The sequence below is a fragment of the Cervus elaphus genome, chromosome 18 (assembly GCF_910594005.1).
Source record: "Cervus elaphus chromosome 18, mCerEla1.1, whole genome shotgun sequence".
NCBI lineage: Eukaryota > Metazoa > Chordata > Mammalia > Artiodactyla > Cervidae > Cervus > Cervus elaphus.
In genome coordinates, this window is record NC_057832.1 from 45,423,572 (window position 1) to 45,450,146 (window position 26,575).

Here is a 26,575-nt window from a genome sequence, read left to right on the forward strand (position 1 = left end):
GACACTTGCTCTTTCAAGGAAAGCTATGACAAATGTAGGCAGTGTACTCAAAAGCAGAGACATCAGTTTGCCGACAAAGGTCAGTATAGTTAAATCTATGTTTTTTCCGGTAGTCATGTGCAAATGTGAGTTGGACCATAAAGAAGGCTGAGCACTGAAGAAGTGATGCTTTCAAACTGTGGTGCTGGAGAATACTTTTGAGATTCTCTTGGACTGTGAGAAGATCAAACCAGTCAATCCTAAAGAAAAACAACTCTGAATTTTCATTGGACGGAGTGATGCTAATGTTGAAGCTGAAGCTCCAGTACTTTGGTCACCTGATACGAAGATTCAGCTTATTGGAAATGTCCCTGATGCTGGGAACAATTGAGAGCAGGAGGAGACGGAGATGACAGAGGATGAGATGGCTGGATGGCATCACTGACTCAATGGACATAAGTTAGAGTCAACTCCGGGAGATAGTGGAGGATACTGTGCAGCCTGGCTTGCTACAATCCCTGGGATTTCAAAGAGTTGGACATGACTTAGCCACTGAACTACGATGACAACAGACATCATACTATGTACTTTGCACAGATATGTTATTAATACTGTTTTGACTTGGGGAAACTGAAGCTCAGAAATCCTGAATAACTTTCTTACAATCACACAGGGAATATGATGCTTTATTAATTCTAACCCATGTCTGATAAAGCATCAGATGAGTATAGGTAGCTACTTTTGTGGTGTTTCTATTTTATCATTTTGATGTTAATTAGTTTTATTCTATATGTTTTTCTTAAATTCTTCAAGAATACCTTCAAATGTAAATACATGCTCAAGAATAAATAACCATTTTCATTAAATAATAAATATAAGCAGATTTTAAATTCTAAAGCTTAAAATATTTAATTGTATTCAGAAATAATTTCTGAAATTAACAGGTATATACATAATATATATGCCTATGTATGTCCATTTATTATAAACATGGATATGTTATACATGGATAAAGCGTTATAAGTGGTTAAAGAGGTTCCATTTGTTAGAATATAAATTAAGATAATATTTTATATTATTAGTTATATAATAGCATTTAATATTCTGCATATTAAAGACTCCAACTGGATTTTTTTACTTTTGATATTAGATAAGGCAGAGGGTAGAAAAGAGGTATATATATGAATTATAAAAAAGCACTCCTTTATAATCTGAACTTCATTTTTGTATCTCCTTCCTTAAAGTTACATCTCATCTGTATTAAAGAAGCAATTAATCTCCCTTATTTGAGTGTTAAATTCATGATAAATGCGTCTGTGTTAGAATTAATATGCCAACTAATTGTATCTACAGTAAATCCCTTTGGATTATAACTCTTCCTGCTTGGTGTAAATCATTTACATAATCCCTTTAAGGCATGAGTACTAAGTATTCAAGAACCTTACATAAAATTGGGAAAAAACAGAATATCATTATTGAAATCAGAGTAAGGTTTTTGACTAAATATTTCTCCTGGTTTGGCAGGAAAACATAGTCAGGTCAGTTTCACATTCATTGTGTGAATTCATTTGGATATGAGATGGCAAATGGTTATGCTAAATACATATTATACAGACCACGCATAATCCTATCTCCAATGAGTGGTACAAATGTAAATAATTAGATCGGCATTAAAATGTAAAATGCGATGTAAGCCAGAAGTATGTATTAATCAGCTTCTCTGGTCCGCATGACATTTCAAAGTGAAATTGCTCAAAACTCCTTTAAATAGAAGAGAATCACATTGGCTGACCTTTGTTCCTGCCTTTATCTGTAATGACTATATGTATACTTTTGACCAATTTTGAAGGTTTTGAGTAATTTGAAATAAAAATGTTGATGGAATCTTAGATCAGTATTTCTAGAACTTCAAAACAAATAGTCAATGCAGAGGTAAAAAAAAAAACAGTCAAATGGGATACTTAATTGAAATGAGCGTCTAGGTAAAATGTTCTGATGTCCTTGGTTAGGAGTCTTCATTTAGTCTATTACGTCATTCAAACCAAGTTAAAATTTCTGTCATAGATTTGAAGATGATATAGTTAAATTAATATGAATAGACTAACGTAGTTTAATAACTAGCCATGAAATAATGTCACCTTCGTTGTGCTAGTTGAATCTGTATTTAAAAAAAATAAAGAAAACAGCAAAATTCTGTAAAGTGATTATCCTTCAATAAAAAATAATTAAAAAAATTTTTTTCTGAAACAAAGCATTAAAATGGAAAGGTCCATTGGTTTTATTATACATGATGCTTCTTAGTTAGCGAAAGTAAAAATGTCTCCCAAAATGGACAGAACAGGCTACTCACCATTTTATCGGGTGGATGTTAAAAAATTCCAAGTCACAAATTCAGCATTCAATGGCTAATATTATAAATAGAACACAGTTAAGTCTTAGTTCTATTTGATATACCAGAGGTTTCTAGCATCCTTTAATGAATGCTGAGGTATTAAGAAGGCATGCTTATGGATGATCTGATCACAGCTGTAATAGAATTTAAAAAAAAAAGACAAAACATTATTGCTAGGTAAGTATGGAACAGCTTAAATAGAGAGAGGGATGAGTGAGTGACAGGAACAATCTCATGGATTACTGCTTTGGCATGAAGATTCTAGTATTTAGCCAGCTTGCCAAATAAATTGACCAGAGAAAAAGAAAGTCAACAGATTAACTTCAGGAATTAAGCTTATTAATGGATTTTCATGCAGAGATGTATCCACCCACCATGATAGGAAAGGGCTTCCTTTGCTTTCCCAGCTGCTATGTTATACATTAAAATACTTCAACATAAATTTTTGATGGGATAGAGACTTTTTTTTGCTTTTTAAATGAATGTTCACTGACCTGAGCCAATGTTGTACTATATTCATTCATGTTGAGCTGATTTATATTGGAACCTGAATAAGTTGTTTGATTTAATCATGAACTAAATATATTTAAATGTAGATTGTTCATGTTCACAGCCTTCTCTTTTATTTAGAGTTAAATTTCACTGCTCAATCCATAATTTAAGAACATGCAAGGAGGTAATTGGGATTGGTGGTAAATTACATTCTTTTGTAGATAGTGTAATTATCAGAAGTTAGTTAAAAACACCTTTATTCTGTTTTAATTTTCATGCATGGAGCAGTTGTTTTGACAGATGGATGGACTTTATTTTTGTAACCGTCCGGGAAAAGTCTGCTTAACACAGTCTAATCAGTGCTACATATTTGTAATGTTTGTTTTTGAATCACTGTGCATTTGGCTTCTATATCTTTTTCTGAGGGTAGACATTTTCTTTGTAATTTATTTTTCCAGGCTAATATCTCTGTGTGTAATTCCTCTCTACATTTGACCTTAAGACACTAGAAACTCTTAAAAAAATAAGTGTAAATGGTTTGTCACTAAGGATGATGAATCATTGCTCATCAGGTGTGGCCTTGAGCTTTACTGGTTTATGACTGCCTTTACTTTTACCATGAGGCTAAGTTAACAATTTATAATGTTGTTGTCCTGGAGTACATTTCAGTGAAATAAGAGGTCAGTATGGTTGCCTGACTCTCGGGAAGCCGGCTTGTTGCTAACTTGTCTGTGTGTATCAGCTTAAATTCCAAAAAGATCCAGGTTTGAAAAATGAATTCATTTTGAACTGATTACATTCTCTTTATTACGTTGTAAATCCACCAGTGCTGAGCAAAGCAGCACAGTAGTTGAATGCCAAAAAGTACATTACATTCTGAGTTTTAAGAATCGTCATGGTTCAAGAAAAGGTCAGAAACACTCTTCTTCTGTCTCCCTAGAGCAGAAATGTGTGAAGTGTGTTTCCTTTTTCTGCCACGCTTCCTTCTTTTTTAGAGGAATGTCCAGGCTGCTTCCAAATAAAATGAATATCCTGTTTTGGAACACTCAAAAGCCTTGGCAACAACAAGCAGGAGAATGAAGACAAATGAATGACAGGATTGATACTGTTTTGTGTTGGTTTTCTGTTTAAAGAAAAATCCTTACTTCACTATGTCTCTTTCAAGTTTTGGTTTCTTCTCTCTCCAGTTCTTTTAATTCACTGTTTCCTTATATATTGTTATTGATGAGTTTTCTTGCAGCTAATTTAAACCAATTTTGAAAGTATTTCATTCAATTTCTTTGTTTCAGTTCAAGTGTCTGAACACACTATATAAACCCAAGAAATTTTTCTTCATTCTATTTAAATCAACCTTCACATCAAAATAGGGATTCCCTGGTGGCTCAGGCGGTAAAGCGTCTGCCCACAATGCAGGAGACCCAAGTTCGATCCTTGGGTTGGGAAGATCCCCTGGAGACGGAAATGGCAACCCACTCCAGTACTCTTACCTAGAAAATTCCATGATTGGAGGAGCCTGGTGGGCTCCATGGGGTCGCAAAGAGTCGGACAGGACTGAGGGACTTCACTTCACACCAAAATAATACTGAGTTAGCCCCTAGGTATGGTACAGTACAGCCTGCTGCCAACTGGGAGAGTTCACTGGGTAAATCATTCAGGCCTCAGGCCAATAGGGTGGGTTTAGCTGCTTTGTAATGCAGGTAAAATCCACCATCAGCATCCTTCGTAGAAGCCTTGGCCAGGTTTCACGGGTTCAGTCCTGTGATTTTTTTTCTAGCAGCTCTGTAGAACAGTAGTTGTCATATTATAGTGGTGCTTCTTTGACAGTTAATAGAGAACAACAACCAGAACAACAACAACAATAACAATAACAAAATTGGAGGAGGAAATGGCAGCCCGCTCCAGCATTCTTGCCTGGAGAATCCCATGGAGAGCGGAACCTGTCAAGCTCAGTCCATAGGATTGCGCAGAGTCAGACAGGAGTGAAGCAACTTATCACAGTACTACACAGCACACAGAGAACAAAAGAAAATTAGGATTTTAAGGGTAGCTCTTACATAGTTCTCAAGAACCTTGAGAATTTTTCAGTCAATATTTATTGCTAGTCAGTTATCCAACTGATTAAGAGATAAGAGCCCGCAGATTCTGTGATCTTAGAATTCATAACAGTTGCAAAAGTGACATAGCCTTCACTTGTATGCACAGGTATCTATGCTTGTAAAATTTTCCTTTCTTTCTTTATTGTGGCGATCTAGGGTCTCCTCTCAAATTTCTATAATGCCCTTATGTATTACTACTGAGATTAAAGAATTTGGATTTGTATTTAAAATTGCATATGTATCTTTATAGGCCTGGTGGGCAAAGTAAAACCCTGTTCTTTTCTAGAATGAATAAGTCATCCATCTGGATCTGCCACTGCTATTTATTAGAATATTTGTTTGCTTACCAATATGTGTGTACACAGCCAGATTCTTAATTTCAACATATGGTGCTGGAAATGGTTGTTTATAATCTTGAATGCTGTAATATTGAGTCCACAATCAGGGTTGGCTGTCTTTATGTAAAAGCAGAGTATGGGGCCACCTACGTGTTTCATAAAACATTTTCCTGAAAATAATTCATTTTCAAATAACTGCATTTTCTTAAGAGTACAAGTAAATCCTTTGTGTAAGACTCATGAATGTCTTATTTGTGAATGAGTTTATCAGATGTTTCCCTGTCCACAGCCTCTTTCCTCTGACCAAGAATTCATGCCCTATCCTCTTTCTCAAAGAGGAGAAACTGTTACAGAATGGGGATTTTGTGGCTAAGAGACTTGAGAGTTGGATTATGTATAAGCTTACCTAAGGTTTTGTCTAAGATGTGTCATGTTCAAAGTGGCACATGGGTAAGATGCTCTTGAAAGCTAGGAAGATTTTTCTTTATAGAAATTTGCAAAATTAGTTTCAAAGTTGGTTGATTTCAGTGCTTAATTTTCTTTGTTATAATGCCTTTCCAGACAAAGGAAAGACTCAGGATGTAAGTAACAAAACAGTGAGACAAATCAGATGTGTATTTTAGCTACTCCCGAAACTGCTCAGCATTTGATAAGAAAGAGTGAAGAGTCCTAACAGTCAAGTTTCATATTTTCCCTTATAGAGGTATAACTTAACTTTTGGGATGATATGTTTATAGGACATCCTCGGATTTCATCCTGGATAAATCAGTGATGATGGAAAGAGCAAGTATTTGAATTTAAATAACAATTATTCTGCTCAGGTTTGGTCTGCTGTTTATTTTATGGAGGCATTAAAGTTAAAACCAAAATCATCCGTTATAAACACAGAATACAAATGTCACTTGGGAATGTACTTAAATTATTGTAACATCTCAGTTATAAATTCCAACTAACTACATAAGTCCAAATACATTCTGAACTTGCACTTGAAGAGTCACACGTTATAGAGAATGACTTAGGGGAGTGTTACAGACTGAAAGGCGTCGGGACCGACCCAGGTCTGTTAGGTTTGCCAGAACTGCTTGCGCTATGGTCTGCATTTGATCTTTATCTGCACTTTTAGTTATATATTTGGTTTTTATTTCCACATTTATGGGCAAAAACACAAAACTATGTGTATAAAAAGTCTATGGTCAATAACATAAAATTTCAGTGCAGTTATTAATCAGTTGAATATTTAAGAATAGATAATGTATGTCCCATGACAAATTCATATTTTCTACTTACATGTATTTAATTTTAAGATTTTTATATGGTTAATAGACCATAGCATTTATTTGAAGATTTTTAAAAATAAATTTATTTATTTTTAGTTGGAGGATAATTACTTTACAATATTGTGCTATTTCTGCCATACCTCATCATGAATCAGCCATAGGTATACTTATGTCCCCTCCCTCTTGAATTTACCTCCCACCTCCCACCCCATCCCACCCCTCTAGATTGTCACAGAGCACCAAATTTGAATTTCTCTTTTCATTGTTTTCTTTTTACAGTATTGCTAGCAACTCATTTATTTAAAGATATTTTGCAAAAATTATGTCTTTTCTACTCAGGGTTAATTTGGCAATAAAATTATCTAGTTTATACTTCATCTGATTTTTTTCACCTGAATCTTCCCTTAACAGGAACAGAAGGCTAAGATTCCTATTCGTTTGTAGAAACACATTTTCTTTCATAGGGTCTACAGATAGAATATATAGGAAAATATAAATAGCTCTATCATATTTCTTAGGTGATATTTGTGTAATGAAATAGAAGGAATGTCTAAACTTCTATACATAATAAGATATGACTATAATCCCCTCTTATAAAGTAGATGTTCTTTACCTGGAGGATCCATGACTCATTGGTAAGGGTATCCATGCATTGGTTTACAATGTACATGTACTGCATGAAGATATTTATTAACTATAGCCACTCTTAATAAAAGACCCTCAGTCTATAGACTTTCTAAACTCTAATATCTTCTCTGTCTCATCTTATACACAAACCATCTTTGAGGTTTTAGTGAGTGTTTTCAAGAGGAGGTGGTTTTATCTTCTTAAGTCTGTAAAGCTCACTAGTAAGCATCAATGTGTGTGTGTGTGCGCATGTTAGTCACTCAGTCATGTTCGACTCTTTGTCTGTGGAACTCTCCAGGCAAGAATACTGGAGTGGGTAGCCATTCCCTTCTCCAGGGGATCTTCCCAGCCCAGGGATCAAACTCTGGTCTCCTGCACTGCAGGTGGATCCTATACCATCTGAGCCTCCAGGGCAGCCCAGTAAGTAGCACTGCTAAAGTCCAAAGTTAGTTGCCAATCAGTATGAGTTACTGATGATGTTTCACGTTTATGTTTAGTAGAGGCTTTTATTACGTTTATTTTTGATTCACTTTTCCAAAATTAAAGCTGACTTTTGCAAATAAATTTTCATCATTATTATAATTTAACTAATTGGCTAAATAATTTGCTGCTTCCCTCATTTCTAGAAAAGTCACTTATGATAATTGGTTATCTATAACTTTATTCCACTTTTTAATAAATTATAGTTTTAATAAAAACATTAAAGGGAATATTACATTTTACCCCCCAAAAATGAGAACTTCTTTGTTTCATGTAACAGTGAGAGCAAACACCTTCTGTGTCTCGTGTAATAATGTGAACAAACAATAGAATAATAAGCTATAAAAACTAACGTGAAAGGACACAAAAGAAATCTGTTCAGACATGCCTAGCACACTAAAGGATGCCCCAGCCATGCTCACTGCTAGAACTCACTGGTTTTCCTTTTGTTTTACAGAAAGAATGTGCTAATTTCATCAAGGTGCTTAAGGCTTATAATCAGACTCATTTGTATGCCTGTGGAACGGGGGCTTTTCATCCAGTTTGCACCTACATTGAAATTGGACATCATCCTGAGGTAAAGCTGGCTTTTTAAAAACGGTGTTTGTCCGCGACCCCTTCCTTTTCAAATACTTTATTACTAATTTCTTCACTTCATTGAAGAAATAGTTCCTACTTGGAATTCAGATGTTATTATTAATTTTAATCTGTGAATACAAAAAGAATTGAGACCATCACTCAACAATAACTGGAACAGGGAGAAGGAAGGAAGAAAGCGTTTGCTTTTCCTCTCTGTTACAGAGTCCAATCCATTTTGCATGTGCAGCAGATGTCAGCAGGCTGAATGTGTCCTGTTTTCTCCTTCATTTGTATATTGCCAGCTTTCCCCACCGTTTCCCTCCTCAGCCAGAAGTGTCTGCCACCACAGTTGTTTTCTTCTGCCCAGAGATTAAGAAAGGATGCCATACATGTGCTCAATGCTCTGATCACATGTTTGACCTAAATTGCTCACAGTTGTGTTCTTGCTTGGCTAGGCTTTATATTTATATTTTGGACTATAATTTTGTCAGTATAAAAAAGATAAAAAATGTTAATTTGTCTCTTGCTCCTAAAAGATGTTTTAGTGAAAAAATTAAGTTGGGTAAATTTAAGCAAAACTTGAAATTAGGGATGAATTTAAAGGAAAAGTTTCTAGTTTGAAAGCAATTCCATGGGTTGGATTTATCAGTAGCCTTTAATTATAAAGCCCTTTATAATTTTTGGCACAAAATCCTATGAAAAACAAAAGTGTTCATGTGGTGAAAAAATCTTTTGTGACAGAATTTTCTTCCAGTTGGAATCCAGAATTACTCATCAGATAAAAGGTTTGTTCCCAGAATATTTCTGGAATCCTAAAGTTGAAATGTAATTTACATGTTAACCACTTCTTTATAACTTTAAATCCTTTCTATTTTTCTTATGGCATCCAAAAATGATACAAATATGTTCTTACAACCCAAACACTGAATAATCAAAACATTTTTGTGTTGTACCTTCTTTGTAAAAGAAGACACCTTTGAGGCTATGTGGTTTCTAGACTAAACATGGTTATTATGACTTTCCTGATGATCCTGGGAAGATTAAAACCATTTCCCAAGTTCTCACTAGTTTAGACATTGCCCTCATAAACCTCTTCCCCCCTCATGCATCCTTCTTTTTTTAACAAGCTCGCATTCTGTACCTGATGACATACCCAGGAGTTTTAAGTAAATTAAACTTTAAGGAAAGGCAGTTCTACTTAAGTTACTTGTTTCGTATTGACGAAATTAGGAATAATTTCTTGCATACAGTCCTGCAGATTTTGCATGATTAACTTTTTAGCAACTTCTGGATAAATCTTTCCTTCTTCACTTGCTTCTAGGCTATTTTCAATAGTTAGGCACCCTAAAATTTGGGTCCCACTTTTCTGTTTATTGGCGATATCTCTGGAGAACATTATGCATGTTATCTTGCACTTTTCACATATGCCTGCTATATGGGACAGTGGGACCCAGAGAGCTGAGCTCCAAACACAGGGTTAGTGGAAAATAGGTGGGTTTTAGGGTCATTTCTAGCTTCTCATCATGTTCTACAACTTACTATCTGTGGAGTCCAGGAAAATTGCTTAACCCCTCTGAGATTCTGTCTCATAATATGTAAAAACAAAGCAAACCTCTATGATCCTCAGTGTCCTTTAATTTAAGTGAGAAATCAATTTACTACCTCCAACTGCCTCCCAACCCTCCAACCACTGCATGGCCCACTGACATTTTTTGCTATAGAAACTCAAGGAATTGTAATCCCTTCATTATTAAACTCATGTCCTCTAGCCTTTCACTGGAGAGCTTTTGTCCAATTAGTTCAATACTTGATACTTAATCTGGAGTAAGCTACTAATTTCCTTTGTGTCTTTGTTTCTAGAAAGTGGTAATGAGAATGGTCTATACCTTGTGCAGTTATAAGAGTTTGATATTACTTAATAGGTAGTAGGTCCTTAAAAAAAATGCAGATTGTCATTTTTAAAATATGAATGTGTATCGCAGGATGAAAGCCATTGCAGCTTTTATGGTAATAACTGTCACTTTGCTATTAAATGTACCTCATTCATCAGAGTTTATAAGTTACTGCACTAGGCTCTCATTCTTGCCAGGTCATTTTGTATTTAGCTTAATTCCTCTACTTTTAATTTTGAAGCTTAGATGATCTTGATGGCCATTTAAATTAAAATATCACATATAGTTTCTGTATTTTTACAGTTTTACCCAAATATAGATTTCTCTTTTTCTTTCTGAAGTTGCTCTTTAGCAGAGTTCCCTCTTTCTCAACTCATCAACTACTCGTTGCTGGTTTATGAGTGGGTGGGAGGATGCAGAGGTACAGAAGCCAGGCCATTTACCCAGCAAGATGGAGGCGGCCTTTTCCTCCACTGAAATAAATAAATAAAGCTTCCCATCCAATCACCTTATGGTAGGATATTGATGAACAAGTGTTTCATTGAAATTCTAAAACTCAGAACCTTTGAGAAAAGTCCTCCCTCAGAAGCTCAGTGGTCTTGAATTGCATGGCAACTGTGTTATGGGGAGATGCTGTTCCAGACTATTTTAGGGGTCAGAGGGAAGATGATTATGCAATCATCTGGGGGAATTGGGAGCAGTCTAGACAGTCGATCTAGGAAATTCTGGAAAAGATATTATCAAGATGGCTTGTCTAGACAACATAAAATTCAATTTTCAATGCTAAGCTGCCTTAAAAGAGAATCTGCTTTAAATTGATCTCTATTGGTACTTAAAATACTACACTTATATTTAAACAGTTATACTGTTTTTGAAGTTGAGACAACGAGACAATATGTGTTTCATGCAGTTAGGAAAGTCATGATGGTAATGGAAGGATTGGCAGAATAAGAAAGAAAATAGCAAGCAGGACTGAGGCCAGGCTTGTTGGATTAGAGTTCATAAGATCTCCTGAAGTTTGAATTTAGTAACTTTTATTTACAGGGATGGGCTTTTAGAACTAAGACAAACCTTTTCCTATATTCTGGTTGAAAAAGTAGCATGTATACTCTGCTGTTTCCTGTCCTCATTACATAAAATAATAAAATAGTTTCTTTTTTAAACTACTGTCCAGACTTTATATATTATAAATAATTTTATGGCACAAAAAAGACATTTTGCTTTTATCATGACTTCATGGACTTTTTAACATCCAGTTTTTTCTTTTCAGTGTTCTTTAAAATAACTGTCTTATATTGAGTCCCCATGATTATTGAAATCCATTTTTTAGAAATTATGGATTTAACCCTTTCAAGATGGCTGGATGCCACAGAAATGAAGATATCACTTTTGAAACAAAGCAAAACTTCCTTCATCATTTAATAGCTTCAGATCTAATATGAAGAAATTAAAAATTCCTTTTAAATAACAATCAGCAGTTTGCAAAGAAATCCTTATTTAGTCTTCTGATTGTGAATGATCTTACTTTACTCTTCTAGCATTTTAATAGCAATATTTAAACTCCTGAATACTGTATTCTGAAATCTCCTCTTGCTGTATAGTGAATGCCTTATGACCGTACAGAGTATGTCATTGATTGCTGTATTAAGCAGATTTTGTGTTTCCTGTAGTGCACTTGGGAATTGGTAGACCTATTAATTAACTCCAGTTCTGTAAGATATGTGTCAGTCAATTCTTGGTTATTCTCCAATAGTACTTGACCCTGCAGATAACTGCCTATGAAGTCACATGCTTCATACACATGTGCGTGTTTATTATAAAAATTCATGCAGAGTTCACAGGAGGAATGATTCAGAGCTAGAGTACAGATGATTTTTGAGTTTAAGCTCTCAGTATCCATGCCATTCAAGTGAAAAGTGTAAGCCATCCTTACGCAACAGAATATTCCCCAAAGACTTTTATTATATGGTATTTCCCTCTCAAATTTACATTTGTTAATAAAAAATGTATGAATTTAGGAGGGGTATAGCCGAAAAAGTCTCTGGTTGTTTTCTCAAATTCCAAAACGGCCTCCTCTGTGTACTGGGAGGAAATCTAAAGAAAGATGAACCCAGATGAGGGCTGGAAAATATTAACTCTATAAATACTCTCGTAATGCCATGATCTCAATTTATGATAGAACCAAAGGGACATTAAGAAATGCAGTGAAGCTTAATGGCTATCTCTAAGGTCATTTCTACAATGACAACTAATATATCAAGATATAAAATAAAATGTTTTGTCTGTTTTTTCTCTTCCACCAAGAATAAGTGTTTGCTTCTATGTAAAACTTTGAATCAAATGCTCTTTGTAACAGTCTCCGGAGCCAAAATTCTACTTAAGTGGTAGCTGGAGCTCAGTTGGCTAATTTATACATCTAAGTAACTTTTTCTAATTGAGTTAGCTCTCTCAAATTATTTTGTCATTGAGTCCAACAGATGAAAGTTTATTTCTTGTACTGTAGAAAGAGTACAAGCAGAGATGCCCAAGCTAAGAAATTTAGATATCTTGGTAAAACAATGAGGCATTCTTTTAGGGTGGTTGTATCTTTCCATCTTTCTTAGATCACGTGTTGGAGTCTGACTTTTCCCACTTACGTTAGCAGGATAACATAAATTAGTAGGTTAGTAGGCTAACAGAACTCAGGATTCTTGGTGACTTCTTGGCTTCATTATTTCTACCAGAGGCAGTGCATCCCGCATTTGCACTGTGAACCTGGGCCAAATGTGGTTTGAGCAAGACCATTATGGTTTCTAGGGTATTTTCCCCCCTAATCTTTCAGTACTTGAATGGTATTGGACAGGAAACCATGCAAATTACAATGCTGAATAAACAATACCACCATTTATATTGCAAATTAAATTTTAAAATGCTCTGCTGTTTGTATTTGAGAAAAAAAAATCACAGTTCATAAATTGTGTGACTTTAGCAACTCACCAGTGTATTTTCTATGAGCTATTAACATTCTAAACTCTAGATAATATCAAGAAGTCTGTTTCTCAAAATTAAAAGAACAAGTGGCCAAGTGAGGTGGTAGGGGGACCTATTTATTAGAAACAAGTTTAGGGGGAAAAAAACAAACAAACAAAAAAAATGGTGAAAGAGAGAAAGAGAAGTGAAAATCCAAAGCAACATCCCTTTTACCGTATTTAAAATGTTTCAAATGACCATTTAATAGTTTGACTTGTTTGCTCTAAATATTTGATATGAAAACACCATAGTTAATGAGATGAATACACTTTTACTCTCTATACTTATTTGGTTCAGTGGTGAAGTGTTTGGGTTTCTTTTTTTTCCCCCTACACAATATTTTGTCACCTTTTATTCCTAAAAACAATGACAGAAAAAATAGAAATGTTAACATTCAGTTCTTAACTTGCTGGGTATTTCATTCCATGTTTTGTCAGATCTAGTTCACATAGTTCCAGAAAAGAATTTGGACAAAATTAAAGAGTTTTCTTAAGGCCATATTGGTGCATGATGTCAGTATCAACCTAACCCTAACCCTAACCCTAACCCTAACCCTAATTTTTTTTCTGGCGGTAGGCCGAGAAAGTCTTATTAAAAGACTTTATTACCTGTAGTACTCAATTCCTGAATGCATCTTTATTCACAGTCAACCCAGACATGAGGACTAAAAGATAAACAGTACTTTAACCAATGTATTTTTTCTTTTCCTCATGAACTACTAATGCTGGTTTGGAACAAAGACCTTTGATTTCCTGGAGGTAATTTGTCACTGCTAATGTGAACTCCAGCTTAATTCTCATCTCCTGTGCCCTCTTGACTGGCTGCTTTGCACTCATTCCATATATAATCTATTTTGAGAGGAAATTTCTGTTCGTAAAAACTCTTGTTATCAATATTATAGTTTTTCCAAAACAAACAAACAAAAAAATAGAGTAGTGCTAAACCCCAGCACCTGCTCGCCCGTTTAGGCTGCTCTCATCTCCTTCCTCTTCAGGACCCTTTCTGTATCCTTGGACTCACATTCTGTTCTTCCTCCTTTATCTGTCTCTTTGTCTTCTTGCCTAAATTACTTCATTTGGAACCAAAGGTTAAGGTTGTGAAAATACAGCTTGGATATATGTGTGAGAAGGAAGGTGTTAGTTTCATATATTTGAAACTTTGGAAAAACAGCAAAAGAAATTTACTGAATTTCCACAAATCAGAATACATTCACCTCCTCTTGGTGTGTGTTCCAAATAGCCCTCAGCAAGTTATCTTGTAGATTTGTTTTAAATCATAATGGTTCACTTTGATGATAACCTGAGGAAAATTATCTAAGTCCATTCTAAACTAGTTGGATAACTACCTCATAATCATGTAAAATCTTAGGGTTTTAGTGCCCTTGTTCCCTTAAGGCTTATAAACATGTGAGTGCCAAGGATGTACCTGTAATATCTTGGGCTAATGAGAAGGAAACAAGAGTTGACTTGATAGGCAAACACTGTCTTCCTGCCAAGTGAAGGCCAAGGTGAGGTCAGAATGGACCATATGAAAGATCTTGCTGTGCTTCAGAGGAAAGTACCTTACCCCAGAGCACAAAGGAGAGTCAGAACTGCTAGTCCCAAAGACTGTAACTTTTGGTCACTAGAATCACCTTCATATTGTAAGAAGGTATTTACTTTTCAAGATTTACAAAGATTTTGTTGTCATATTGTTTGCTAACGCTGATTTCAATTGTATTTGTTCTCTAGTCAGTACTAACCCTAACCCTAACCCTAACCCTACATTTAACCATGAAGAACCTATACTTAGCTTTATAATCTTTAAAATTTAGTTGCTATTCAAAAATATACAATGTAAGGTAACTGGACGCACACTAAGGAGCTAACTTTGAAGCAGACAGTGTCCCCTGTTCGTGTGTTCACCTCTGAGGACACTCCCCTTGCTCTGGTGTCTTGACTTCTGCTCTGGGCTCCTCATGGTTCTCAGTCACTCCAGTCTTACTGCATGTGGTCAGTTTGGAAGTTGGAGGATCTGGGGAAATGGAAATAGCAAAGACTGATGCTGAGAATCAGTGTGAGGTAAGATGAATAGCATTGAGGTGAAAAGGAAAGGTATAATGAGAAAACCAGAAGTTTTGGTATAAAAGTTACTAGAAGATAATAGAGGCTTAGCATTTATAATCTAGGGTTCTTCAGGTTTGTAGCTACAATTCTGTTCTGCTGCTACCATCAATGCCTTTGTGATATTGGAAGCGATTTGTATTCCACAGCAATTTATAGTCATTAAGATAAAATTGACATTAATGAAAACATAGGAAACATTTTTCCTAAGTAAGGTTCTAATAATAATGGTGAGGAATATAAAGACGAATGTCTGCCCCCAAAGATTGAACACATACATAGATATATGACTTCAACACTGGTTAAAACATGAGTAATGATAATGATAATCCCAAAAACTAGTAATTACTAGCGATAATTATGCTTTGTAATGGCAGCATTGAGTATGTTACCTTTGTCTTCACAAAATCTGATGAAGTATGTACTCTTCACATCCTCATTTTATTGATGCAAAAATTAAGGTTTCCATGGGTATTTTGTAATGGGCCTGAGCAAACATGCTATTCAGTGCTTTATATCTGAGTGGAGAATCTGCTCCTTTAAAAGAAAGTACCAGTTGGTGCAGGGGGGGAGGAGGATTAAAATCATTAATACTTATTTAGATTATTAAAGATTTTGTCATGCATTTATATTTTATATTTCAGAACTTCTTAATGTATGCCTAGTTTGAACAAAGTGATAACTGTAATTAAAGGATAGCATGATGAAGTGAACAGAGGTCATCACATTTAAGCTGGGCTTTGAAAACTGGATCAAATACTGATGGATGTGGAGGGTCCTTTAGTAAGACTTGAAGGATAGAATAGAAGGACAGAGACATGAAAGGCGTTGGGAAGTGGCAAATAATCTCAGCGTGCATAGAGTACAGTGATTTTCAAAAGGAGCTGGAAAATTAGGATCAAACTGAGTTTGGGGAATCTAGTCAAGAGCTATACAAAGCCTTAGAAGGTTACTACTGGTATTGCTATGATTGGTTCTGAAACATATTTTTAGTATCAGTGTGTGCGTGGTGGGGGATGGGCATATAGGAATACCCATTTTGAGACTATGGCAAAAGTTCAGATATGTCACATAATGAGAACTTGGACTGATATTGAGGGAAAAGATACTGAGTAATGTTTAAAATTCTCACAACAAACAGTAATAGCATCTAAATATCATAAATCATGATGTATATTGACATGATGATACTCTTTAAACTCCCCAATGAAAAAATGATTTCCCAGTTCTTTTGTGAAAATTAGATAAAACATGCTCTATAGCATATTGTGGCTTACGTACACTCAATTTTCACTTCTGAGTCTACAAATAAGCTGAATTTATGTTGTGCATAAAACATTAAGCTACCATATGCAAAGTTATGTGAATTTCTCACCCATGGTGTATAACAAAAACATGGTTTCTCCACACTTGTAAATCCAGAGAATGCTATTTTGTGTAATGCATCTGTGAAAGTAATTCAGACACACTTTGTTTAAAAAAAATAACAAAAAGAAACAAGCTACATTGCACTTAGAAATAGCTATTTTTAAATAAAAACCATGCTTTAAATTTAATTTCATTATTATATTATAGCTTATACTGATTTTGTTAGATTTTTGTGAGACTAGTATATCCAGTTTATCCCTTGTTATTCTGTCCAGTTTTCCTCCTGCTATAACTACTCTCTGTGGTTTTTAAATTAATTTTATTACTATTAATGACTGTCTTTGCTGGCATATTTGATGGTTTTATGAATATTATAGCATTTTATATTCATTACCCTGTGACTGAAATGTTATCTCCACTTTTCACTTTAGGAAACTTTAAGTCTCAGAAAAATTCGACAGCCTCCCTATCATCATACAACTAGTCAGTTTGTTGTCATGACTTTTCTAGTGACATCAATATTATGTCTCACACTGTACTGATGTTGTACCATCCCCATTGGTGGGATGCTATCCTATGTGTTTTTTTTTTAATTATATATTTTTTTAATGTAGTAAGAATGCTTAATATAAATCTGCTCTCTTAACAACTTTCTAAGTGCACGATTCACTATTGTTAACTACGGGCACAATGCTGTGTGGCTGATCTCCAGGACTTACTCATCTTGTGTAACCGAATCTTTATACCCATTGAGCAGCAATTCCCATTTTTCTGCCTCCAGCCCCTGACAACCACTGCTCTGTTCTCTCATTCTAGTCTCTCAATCTGTGAGTTTAACTGTTTTAGATTTCTCACATAACTAAAATCATGCAGCATTTGCCCTTCTGTGCCTGGCTTATTTTACCTAGCTTAATATCCTTTAGATACCGCACAAAAGAAGTCACTTTCTTTTCTGCTAATTCCCTCTCTATGTAATAAAGGTGTTGAGCAAAAATAAAACTTGCTTGTGGTACTTCCACTTAGACACACAAAAGAATGCTAATATGTTTTACACTCAGTCATGTCTGACTCTTTGCAACCCCATGGATTGTAGCCCAACAGGTTCCTCTGTCCATGGGATTCTCCAGGCAAGAATATTGGAGTAGGTTCCCATTTCCTTCTCCAGGGGGTCTTCCAGACCCAGGGTTTGACTATAATCAGAGAGAGTTGTAACTTTTTTTTAATCCAAAAGGGAAAATCAGATTCTATAGCATTAATAGAAATATATTTGAGATAGATTTCTTAAAATATTTTAAAAATTAATGAGTTTCACACTTCTTATTCAAAGTAAGTTTAGCAATGAAATGTATCTTACTATTTCTTGGTATTTTGATGATGTCATAATTCAAGAACAAAAAAGTCTGGTTATTATTTTATGTAGAATTTTAGATTCTCTAATAAACAGAAAATATTTAATTTTATATGGCACATAGATTATCAAATAACAGAAAATTAACATTGTCTTTATTTCATTTTCCTTAACGTAAATGGGCCTTATCAGGCTACCTCTGCTGATGAAAATATTAGTATATTTGAAAGCAGTTATAGTTTTACTCAAAATTAATATTGTACTTACGAATCTTTAGAATTTCCAGTTAGAACAAATGTATCTTGATAAATATATATTCATGTGAATAGACATTTTTTAATCATTGCCTCAGAAATTTAATTGCATAGGCTTTCATATTTCACTTAACACTGTTATTTCTATTTTTGCCTATTTTACTCATATACTTTAGTAATTTAAATCCATTTCTATATAAATGATAGAAATTTGATATTAATGCCTGAATACAGCTTGAGATTTGTATATTTATATGTCAGAAAAATACTGTTTCAAATTTTTAGGAATCAAACCGCATAGAACAACTACTTTCCATTTTATTTTATTTTTATTTTCCAGTCTGCTGTTTTAATTTGATTGTGCATCTCTGGCCACTGAAAGCAATCTCAGGAATTGCTGAGCGGTTAAAAAGGGAGTCTAATGGGATCTAAAATCAATTCACAGGTCTGTCACTGATTCATTGTGTGACTTTTGCTGCCACTGAAATGACATTAAACTGGTCTCCTCAACAATTTTATACCTCAGGATTTCTCTTACAATAAACAAATAGCTATCTAATATGCCTTATGGATATATACTTTAAAAAGTAGCTTGATGATTAAGAACTTCAAGACCAGCTTCTATTTGAACAAGTTACCTCACTTGAGATTATCACAAAGCTTTATACAGAGGCTGAAAGTCTGGATATTTCTAGTGTTGCAAATGGGGTTTTGTATACACGCCAGGGTTGAAGCTTCTTTTAAGTGCTTTTATCCTGGCAAACTTTTCTTCTTTTGATTTATGTTTTGTTGGCATTTAATAGCTGTCTTACCTCATGTTTAAATTACTCACCTGGAAAGGATGGATGTTTAGTGTCCCACATCGACTTGCCCTTTGCTGGCCTAAATCTTGGACGCAAATGGAAGATTTGTAGGAAGGGAAACCTATTCTTTGTACTATGTCATTCTAGAGAGCAGACCTAGGTACTACCTTGACACTGTGTCAGATTTTTGCAAATTTTTCCTAACAGTGTAGAATTTTCAAAAGTTCATGGATATGATTGCACAATCTCTTAGACACATATAATTTTTTTCTAGAATAAAATGTAATGACTTATCTGAGAGAGGAATAGGAAAATATCATGCCATTGATAAGCAAAATATTTCCATTTTAACAATGTAAATATCCATAAGGATAGAAGTGAACTGACATCCCTTTGTTCATAAAGTGCATAAGGCAGTCAGTTGTTTTCAGTGTCTTGATTAAAATCAACTTCAGGTGAAATGATATGACAAAACCGAATGATGTGTTTGCCACAGGGATGACAAAAAATTTAATCCATTCACTTTTAAACCTTATACTAATAAAAGTCTGAAAAATGTAATAAGCTTCTAAGAAAGAAATGAAAAGTATTTTTCAACTATGCTCCTAAGAAAAATACTTTGACTTGAAATTTTTAGTATAAAAAATTCAGTTGCAAAATTTGATATATACAAGACTACTGAAGCCTAGTAACATCCTAAGCACAAAGCTTAGCAATATCTGATATCTTACTTTTTAAAAACTGATGTGTCCAGAGTTAAACTGGGACCACAATTTCCATAAATTTTTGCACAAAATGCATGTTTATAATATTATAGCTTATAGTTACTGCATAACACCTCTAATCCCTATCCTCCATTTCATAATAAAGAAAATTTAAACTCAAATTGCTTAAATAGTATCTTCAAATCCCATGGCTACTTTATGGTTAAAAGTTGAACTTAAACTCAGCTCTCCTGACAGCTAATTCAGAGTTCTTTCCATTACACTGCATGGCCTTCATTCTCACTATCACACGTGGGAAAGGACGTGAAAGGCACGATTTTTCATTTTTATCAAGTTGTTTATATAAGTTTTAAAAAATAAAATGTATAAGTAAGTGATATTAAATAATTACTTTTGAAAAGTACTTTTCTTGTACTTCCTCCATGCATTCATGGTCTGATTATAAACTATGTTGTCAGGGAAAAATTGTGTGGTTACTTTTACAAAAGTACTATTTCCTTTTTCAAAATAAGTCAATCATCTCTTCAAAATAGATAAAATTTGAATATTGTTTAAGTACTTCACACTATTTTCCTTTATTCTCATGAAACCAGCTAGATTAAAGATAATTTCTATTAATTGTAGCAGTCAGCACATATCAGATATTATCAACGAAAATAACTGGAACATTAGGAAGGCAACCTGAACACTGAACAGCAGAATCATACAGAATTTCACCCACACACCTCTGCATACAATGGACAAGAATGACTAAACTCTTTGATCTCTCTTGGGTAACATGAAAGAGTGAAAGAGAAAAAAAGCAACATCTGTTAGAAAAAGGGTTTAATGAACAGGGTGGGGACCCAGCTGAGCATTAACAGAGCATGAGAAAAGAAAAAGAATGCAGGACAAATTTATTTATAGTCATAGACCTCAACATGTCCTAAGAAAGTCTGATTTATAAAAAGGATATTAAAATTATTACAGTTTGATTTACATTTAAAGTATTTATAATTCCTGTAGTGAGTTCTCTACAAATGTTTTCAATAGGAAAAAATATATATGTGTATATGCAGTATATATCTATGTAACATTTTGCATATTATATATATGTATGTGTTTATGTCCATAGTGAAAGCAACATCTTAGACAAAATAGTGAAGGTGTAATACAAGGAACATAAGTCAGTTTAGATTGCCTGAATATATATTTGTAAATATAGATTTTAATCTATTTTCCATGTATCTTAGAGAAGCTGTGGGAAAAGTGATTGTTTTGAAATGGATCAGTTCTATATAGAGGTAGATATTGCCTGGGCATTGTCCATCATTCAGCTATTGCAAATATCCAAAGCAAAAATATTTTATCTGTACTTTATAGATTTGGATAACTTTCAGGTTTTTGAGTTTTTGTATCCCAAAGGGTGGTGATGGTGATTTTTCTTTTTTATTATTTATATCATATCTATTATAAGTATAGATTCTGCTCTCATGTGATTTAGTCTTTTCTAGGACTCTGACTGTTAACAATAGCTCTTCCCAACTTTATGTCTGGTAGATGACATGTACATATGTGACATTCTCTCCTAGGCACACCCATTATATATACATAAGAATATTTGAAATATGAGTGGGTAAAAGAATGACATTAGAGCCTGAAATTTGAAAAAATAATGGCATAAGAGCATTAACCTTGAATTTTCCCTAGTTTCTTAAAAATAAGTTAAATATATACATATATAAGTTCAAGGAAGCAAACCATGTTTGAGGTCAGAAAAAGTGAATCCTGGTCAAAAATGGCAAGAAGCCATGATTTTAGATTAGTGAGAAAGTATTTAGGAAATACAAAAGGAAAGATACTTGCCTCTAAGGTCATTCCTATATGTAATAGACTAAGTAGACTTTTCTGCTGGATGCCAGACAAGCTGTGTAAAGGTCACCCGTAACCTCTGGTTCCATTTAATGGAATAATACTAACTCAGATCCTGCTCCCTCCCTACTGCTGACCAGCATCACTTGGCCTGACTGGTCAGGTTATCACACTGAAGCCAGAGCAGTCTTCTCTGAGAGCAAACAGTAGCCTGTCACTTCTGTTTAACGATATTGCTTTGCTTCCTTTTAACCTTAGCAACTAGGGAAGTCTACTTTTTGATCTCAGTCCTTCCTATCTTAGCATCCTTTTTGGGGCCACACTCCCCTTACCTTGTCCTAGCACCCTGTAGTTCCTTTTCTTCATTTCCTTTACGTTCCCCATCTCTCTTCTTTTAGGCCTTCCATTTTTCTTTTCAGCCTCTGCCTGTTTCTTGGATGGATCTTCCTTTGGATATTTTTCTTTTAATTTATTTATTTTAATTGGAGGCTAATTACTTTACAATGTTGTAGTGGTTTTTGCCATACATTGATATGAATCAGCCATGGGTGTACATGTGTTCCCCATCCTAAACCCTCCTCCCACCTCCCTCCCCATTCATCTCATCCCTCTGATCTCAATTCAGTCATTACTTCTTAGAGCAAGTTTCCTTCTCTCCTCTTGTATTGTAGATTAATACTACTTTTGTATGTACACTCAAAGCAACATAGGTGAAAAGACAGACAAATAAATAAATGCATATATTTTGATAAGTCTTATGATAGGGATTAGAGAAATTTATCTGAAATAGGATATATATTTGCAAGAAGAATTCACATTATAAACCCTGAGCTGTTAAACATCATTTCTTCATATCTCAAGGGTTAATTATTCTTGTGTTTCTTCTGTGTAAAAAGCCACAGCATGCAAATCAGAATGGGGACTTGAAATAAAGATTCCTTGAATAACACCAAGTATTCTCTTTTAGTGGATACTCCATATTTTAATAGAATCCATTTTATAAATTTGATTTATATCACCATTTTCATGTCAGGAATAACCCATATTGATTAACATAAAACTCTGCTGAAATTTTAGCACTTCTGATTTTTTTTTGATGTTATTGTTGGTATAATTGTTATATCCTTCATATGCATATGGCCCTAAATAGAGAACAGTAAATTTTTCATTATAACATTTGATCTGCAATTGAAAGTTATTCTGTTCTCAGGGCCCTTATGTAGCAAGTCAGAAAAGCAGTTGAAGAATATACATGACTAAACCTAAAGGAAGGAAGGGAGGGGGGCTAAGAGAAGAAGGGAAGGAAGTCATATGCCTCAAATCCATTTAAAATGGAAACTACAATAATAATGTATCTATTAATTTTTCTTTGTAGCCCTTTATTTAAAGTTGAACAGTAATTCTTTGCAGACTAAATCCAGTATGACACTTAAGATTCTATGAGTGCTGTCAACTCATAACATAACATTGATGTTGACATATACATTTCTCTTAACAGAAGACTAACACATAGGAAGCAATAAATATAATTAGTAATGTAATGTTCAGCAGCAGCTTTTGCTGATGGTGTAGGTTAGTGGGAACTTTAAAGAGAGAGGATCCAGGAGACAAGGGGAGGGCAAAGGCAGAAATATGTCACACTAACATTAAAAAGGTAAAAATACTGGAGGCAGTATTACCAGAAAACTATACTCTATTGTTTGAATTTCGAATTAAAGCTCACTGAGGATAAAGGCAAATTCTGTTTTGGTTAAGGAATTGCCTTTCATCTTCCCCTGTTAGGATGTCATTGGCAAGAGATGACACAACTTGCTTAACAATTGGGTATTTCAGAGGTTTGCAGTTTGACAGGGAGCAAGATTCCCTTGACTTTCCTTAAATGCTTTTTTCCCTCTTTGTGAACAGCATGTATTTAGCATGTGTAAAACATTATTTCACTAATATTCTTAGAGAGTAGACCATGGGTTGACTAGAATTCCAACCTTAGAATTAAGCAGACTTTACAAAGTTGTGAAATATGCAGCCTGCATGTCTCTCTATTGGGAAAAATGAGACATTGTGATATTATGGCATTTAATTGTTTTCATAATGTACTTATTTAAATTCTAGAGAAATCATCTCAGAATTCAACAGTGCTTGGCAGGTTAGAAAAAAGAGCATTATAATAAAAATCCCTGCCTACTTTTGACAAACCAAAAATGACTTAATTAAACTCTTTTCTTATGAGTTATTAACAGATCAATAAATTTCTGGATATTCATTGTGAGGAAAGTATAAAGATAATGCCCAAAATATGGAGTCAAATTAAAAAAAAAAAAGTTTTCCCTAATCCTGTTTGAGTTTTTAGAAACCACTTTGGATTAATAACAGTGTTACCTAGATTAAGGCTTGATTTTTATCATTATACCTCAAAGGGGTATTGTGATCAAATTCTGTTTAAAAGATTCTGAATTGTAACACTAAATACAGCTTACTCTAATTCTCCTCCCATTTCCCTGAACACGCATTTGAATGATAAGGTTGTGCTTTCAGTTTGGAGTTTTTTAATCCAGATTAGTCTTGCAATATAAAGTATATTATATGAAAGCATACTCTTTTTTTTCATTCTACACAGTTTCCTTTAGCACATGCTGTGACCCATTTTAGACAGTTGATAATATTTGTTAAGTAAATGAATAACCACTAGTAGCATAATTATTATGATTTTTAAAGTATTAAGTTTAAAGATTCTTATTTTTATACTTAATAGAAATATTTAATAGTTTCCTATTTTTATAGGAAAGTAATTAATATCATACATTCATTCCCACTTTGACTTACTTTCTTGGCTTCTAGGTAAGCTTAAATTCCGTTTTGCATTTATTTGTTCAACTCCATGCTGTATGTTTACTTTTCTTTGCACTTGAGTTATATCTTTCCTCCTTGCAGAGAAAACACATTATTGCCATGCTGTAGGCTTTATCTGCACAAATTAAGGCAAACCATCTGCAGCCATCATGTCCCCTGTCCATTGTTTAAAGAGCAAGTAATAAAGAATACATGTTTCAGAAGTGGAGTGGAGGGTAGCTCATGATTTAGCAGCCATCAGTACTCTGATTGTCCTAAATTTTTACTAAACAAATATGTCGATTTTTTCCTATGAGATTACTTATTCCCTGAACTTCCATGGATTTACTTATAAGGTTCTTCTTACCAAGTTCTTTCCAAATCAGACTTTAAGAATTGTATGTACTCACATCTCTACTGTAATCTAAAAAGTAAAAACATTCTTTTACAATATTTGTATTGTTTTATTACTCAGAGAATGTATGGGATCAAACTTCAAAAATCTTACAGATATTCACAAACCTAATTCTCTACTAGTTTATTTCTTACAATAGGACAGGTCTAACTTCAAAGCCTTCTTAAAGCTAATGAGTTTTACAGATAAATTGTCCTAAGAATGAATGTTTTAAATGTCTTATTTATTTAGTCTCATGTGTCTGTTAAAATTTCTAGTTTATACAGCAGTTTTGCATCATCAATAAGGTTCATAATCTTTAAACTTAGTTTGATAGCACAGGTTTCCTTTCTAGTTCATAAATCTAGTATTTAAAGTAATAATCAGTATAATTAAACTATAAGTTTTTTGTATATAATAGTTTTATGTATATATAAATGTATATATCACTCTTTAGAAGCTGCATAATTATTTTTTTAAAAAAGCATTCATTTGTAAAATGAGCCCTGTAGTGAATTTACCATAAGAAATGTTAATAACTACTCTGAAGGAATGACTATGTTTCATGTGATTTCTAGCTAATTTGAAATTATAACTTTATGCGATTTAGATATGAATTATTTCTGTCAAGTGATTGCAGGTTTGTTGTTGGTGTTTAGTCGCTAAGTTGTGTCTTGACTCTTTGCGATCCCATGGACAGTAACTCACCAGGCCCTTCTATTCATGGGATTTTCCAGGCAAGAATACTGTAGTGGGTTGCCATTTTACTTCTCCAGGGGATCTTCCCAACTCAGGGATCAAACTCATGTCTCCTACTTGGTAGGCGGATTCTTTACCACTAAACTACCTGGGAGCCCCAGTTAAAGGTTACAGACTGTTAAGTGTTTATATTCAAAACTACAATTGCACTGAACCAATAATTTTAACCTTCTCTATTTTTATCTGTGAAATAATATTTGCAGTCTGATATATGTCAAATATTAATAATCACTGTTTACAGATTTTATCTATAAAGTTAAAAATATTCTTGTTGAAGAACTTGTAATCAATAAGGACTTCATTTATTTTTAAAATGGCAAAATTTATATCAGTTACATTAATATCTACATGTGTAGCATATATTCTTCTGCCAGTGGAGAACCAAACTGATAGCTGAACTGAGATCTTGACATTTTTGTTCCTATATAAGGGGAAGTATTTTACACTACTCAGAAGACATGCTACAACGTGGTACTTGAGATGAGTGTTTACGTATAAATTTTCACCAAATGGCACTTTCTTCCTTTAGCAGTTCTAAATTGACTCATCATCGTGTCTTAGGAGAATTATTATTTCAGTTTCTTTTTTTACTCTTTGTCTAAGCTCAAATAACTTAAGCAAATAACTTTAAATAACTTTCAATACAACCTTTCTTTTGTTTCAAATCCTGAAAAAAAATAACTTTACAGTAGCATGAAAGGTTTCTCAACTAAAACAAGAATAATTTTATTTATTTTTCATCTCAAGCTAATATTTTATATTCCAGTGGTTTTCATCTTGTTGGACTGGAAGTTCAGAAAAATGAATAGGATAATGCATTTTATGTCATTTTCCTAAGTATATCAAATTTTATAGTCAAAGAATAATAAAATATTCTATTTTCTTTAAATAGATATGAAAAATGTCTTCATAATCAGTCAGCATAAAGCTCACATAGAATACCATTTGTGCCATATTATGATAGTGGTAAATAAAATTGAAATA

General features: G+C 33.9%; 1 protein-coding gene across 7 annotated transcripts in view; it reads left to right on the forward strand.

Annotated features, from left to right (window-relative positions):
• Positions 1–26,575, forward strand: part of SEMA3A (semaphorin 3A) — a 501,460-nt gene that overhangs the window by 363,063 nt on the left and 111,822 nt on the right. For all 7 annotated transcript variants that reach the window (XM_043871699.1, XM_043871697.1, XM_043871698.1 and 4 more), the window contains one exon: positions 8,139–8,258. In XM_043871699.1, the coding sequence (XP_043727634.1) occupies positions 8,139–8,258 (120 nt within the window). The remainder of the gene's footprint in view (positions 1–8,138; positions 8,259–26,575) is intronic.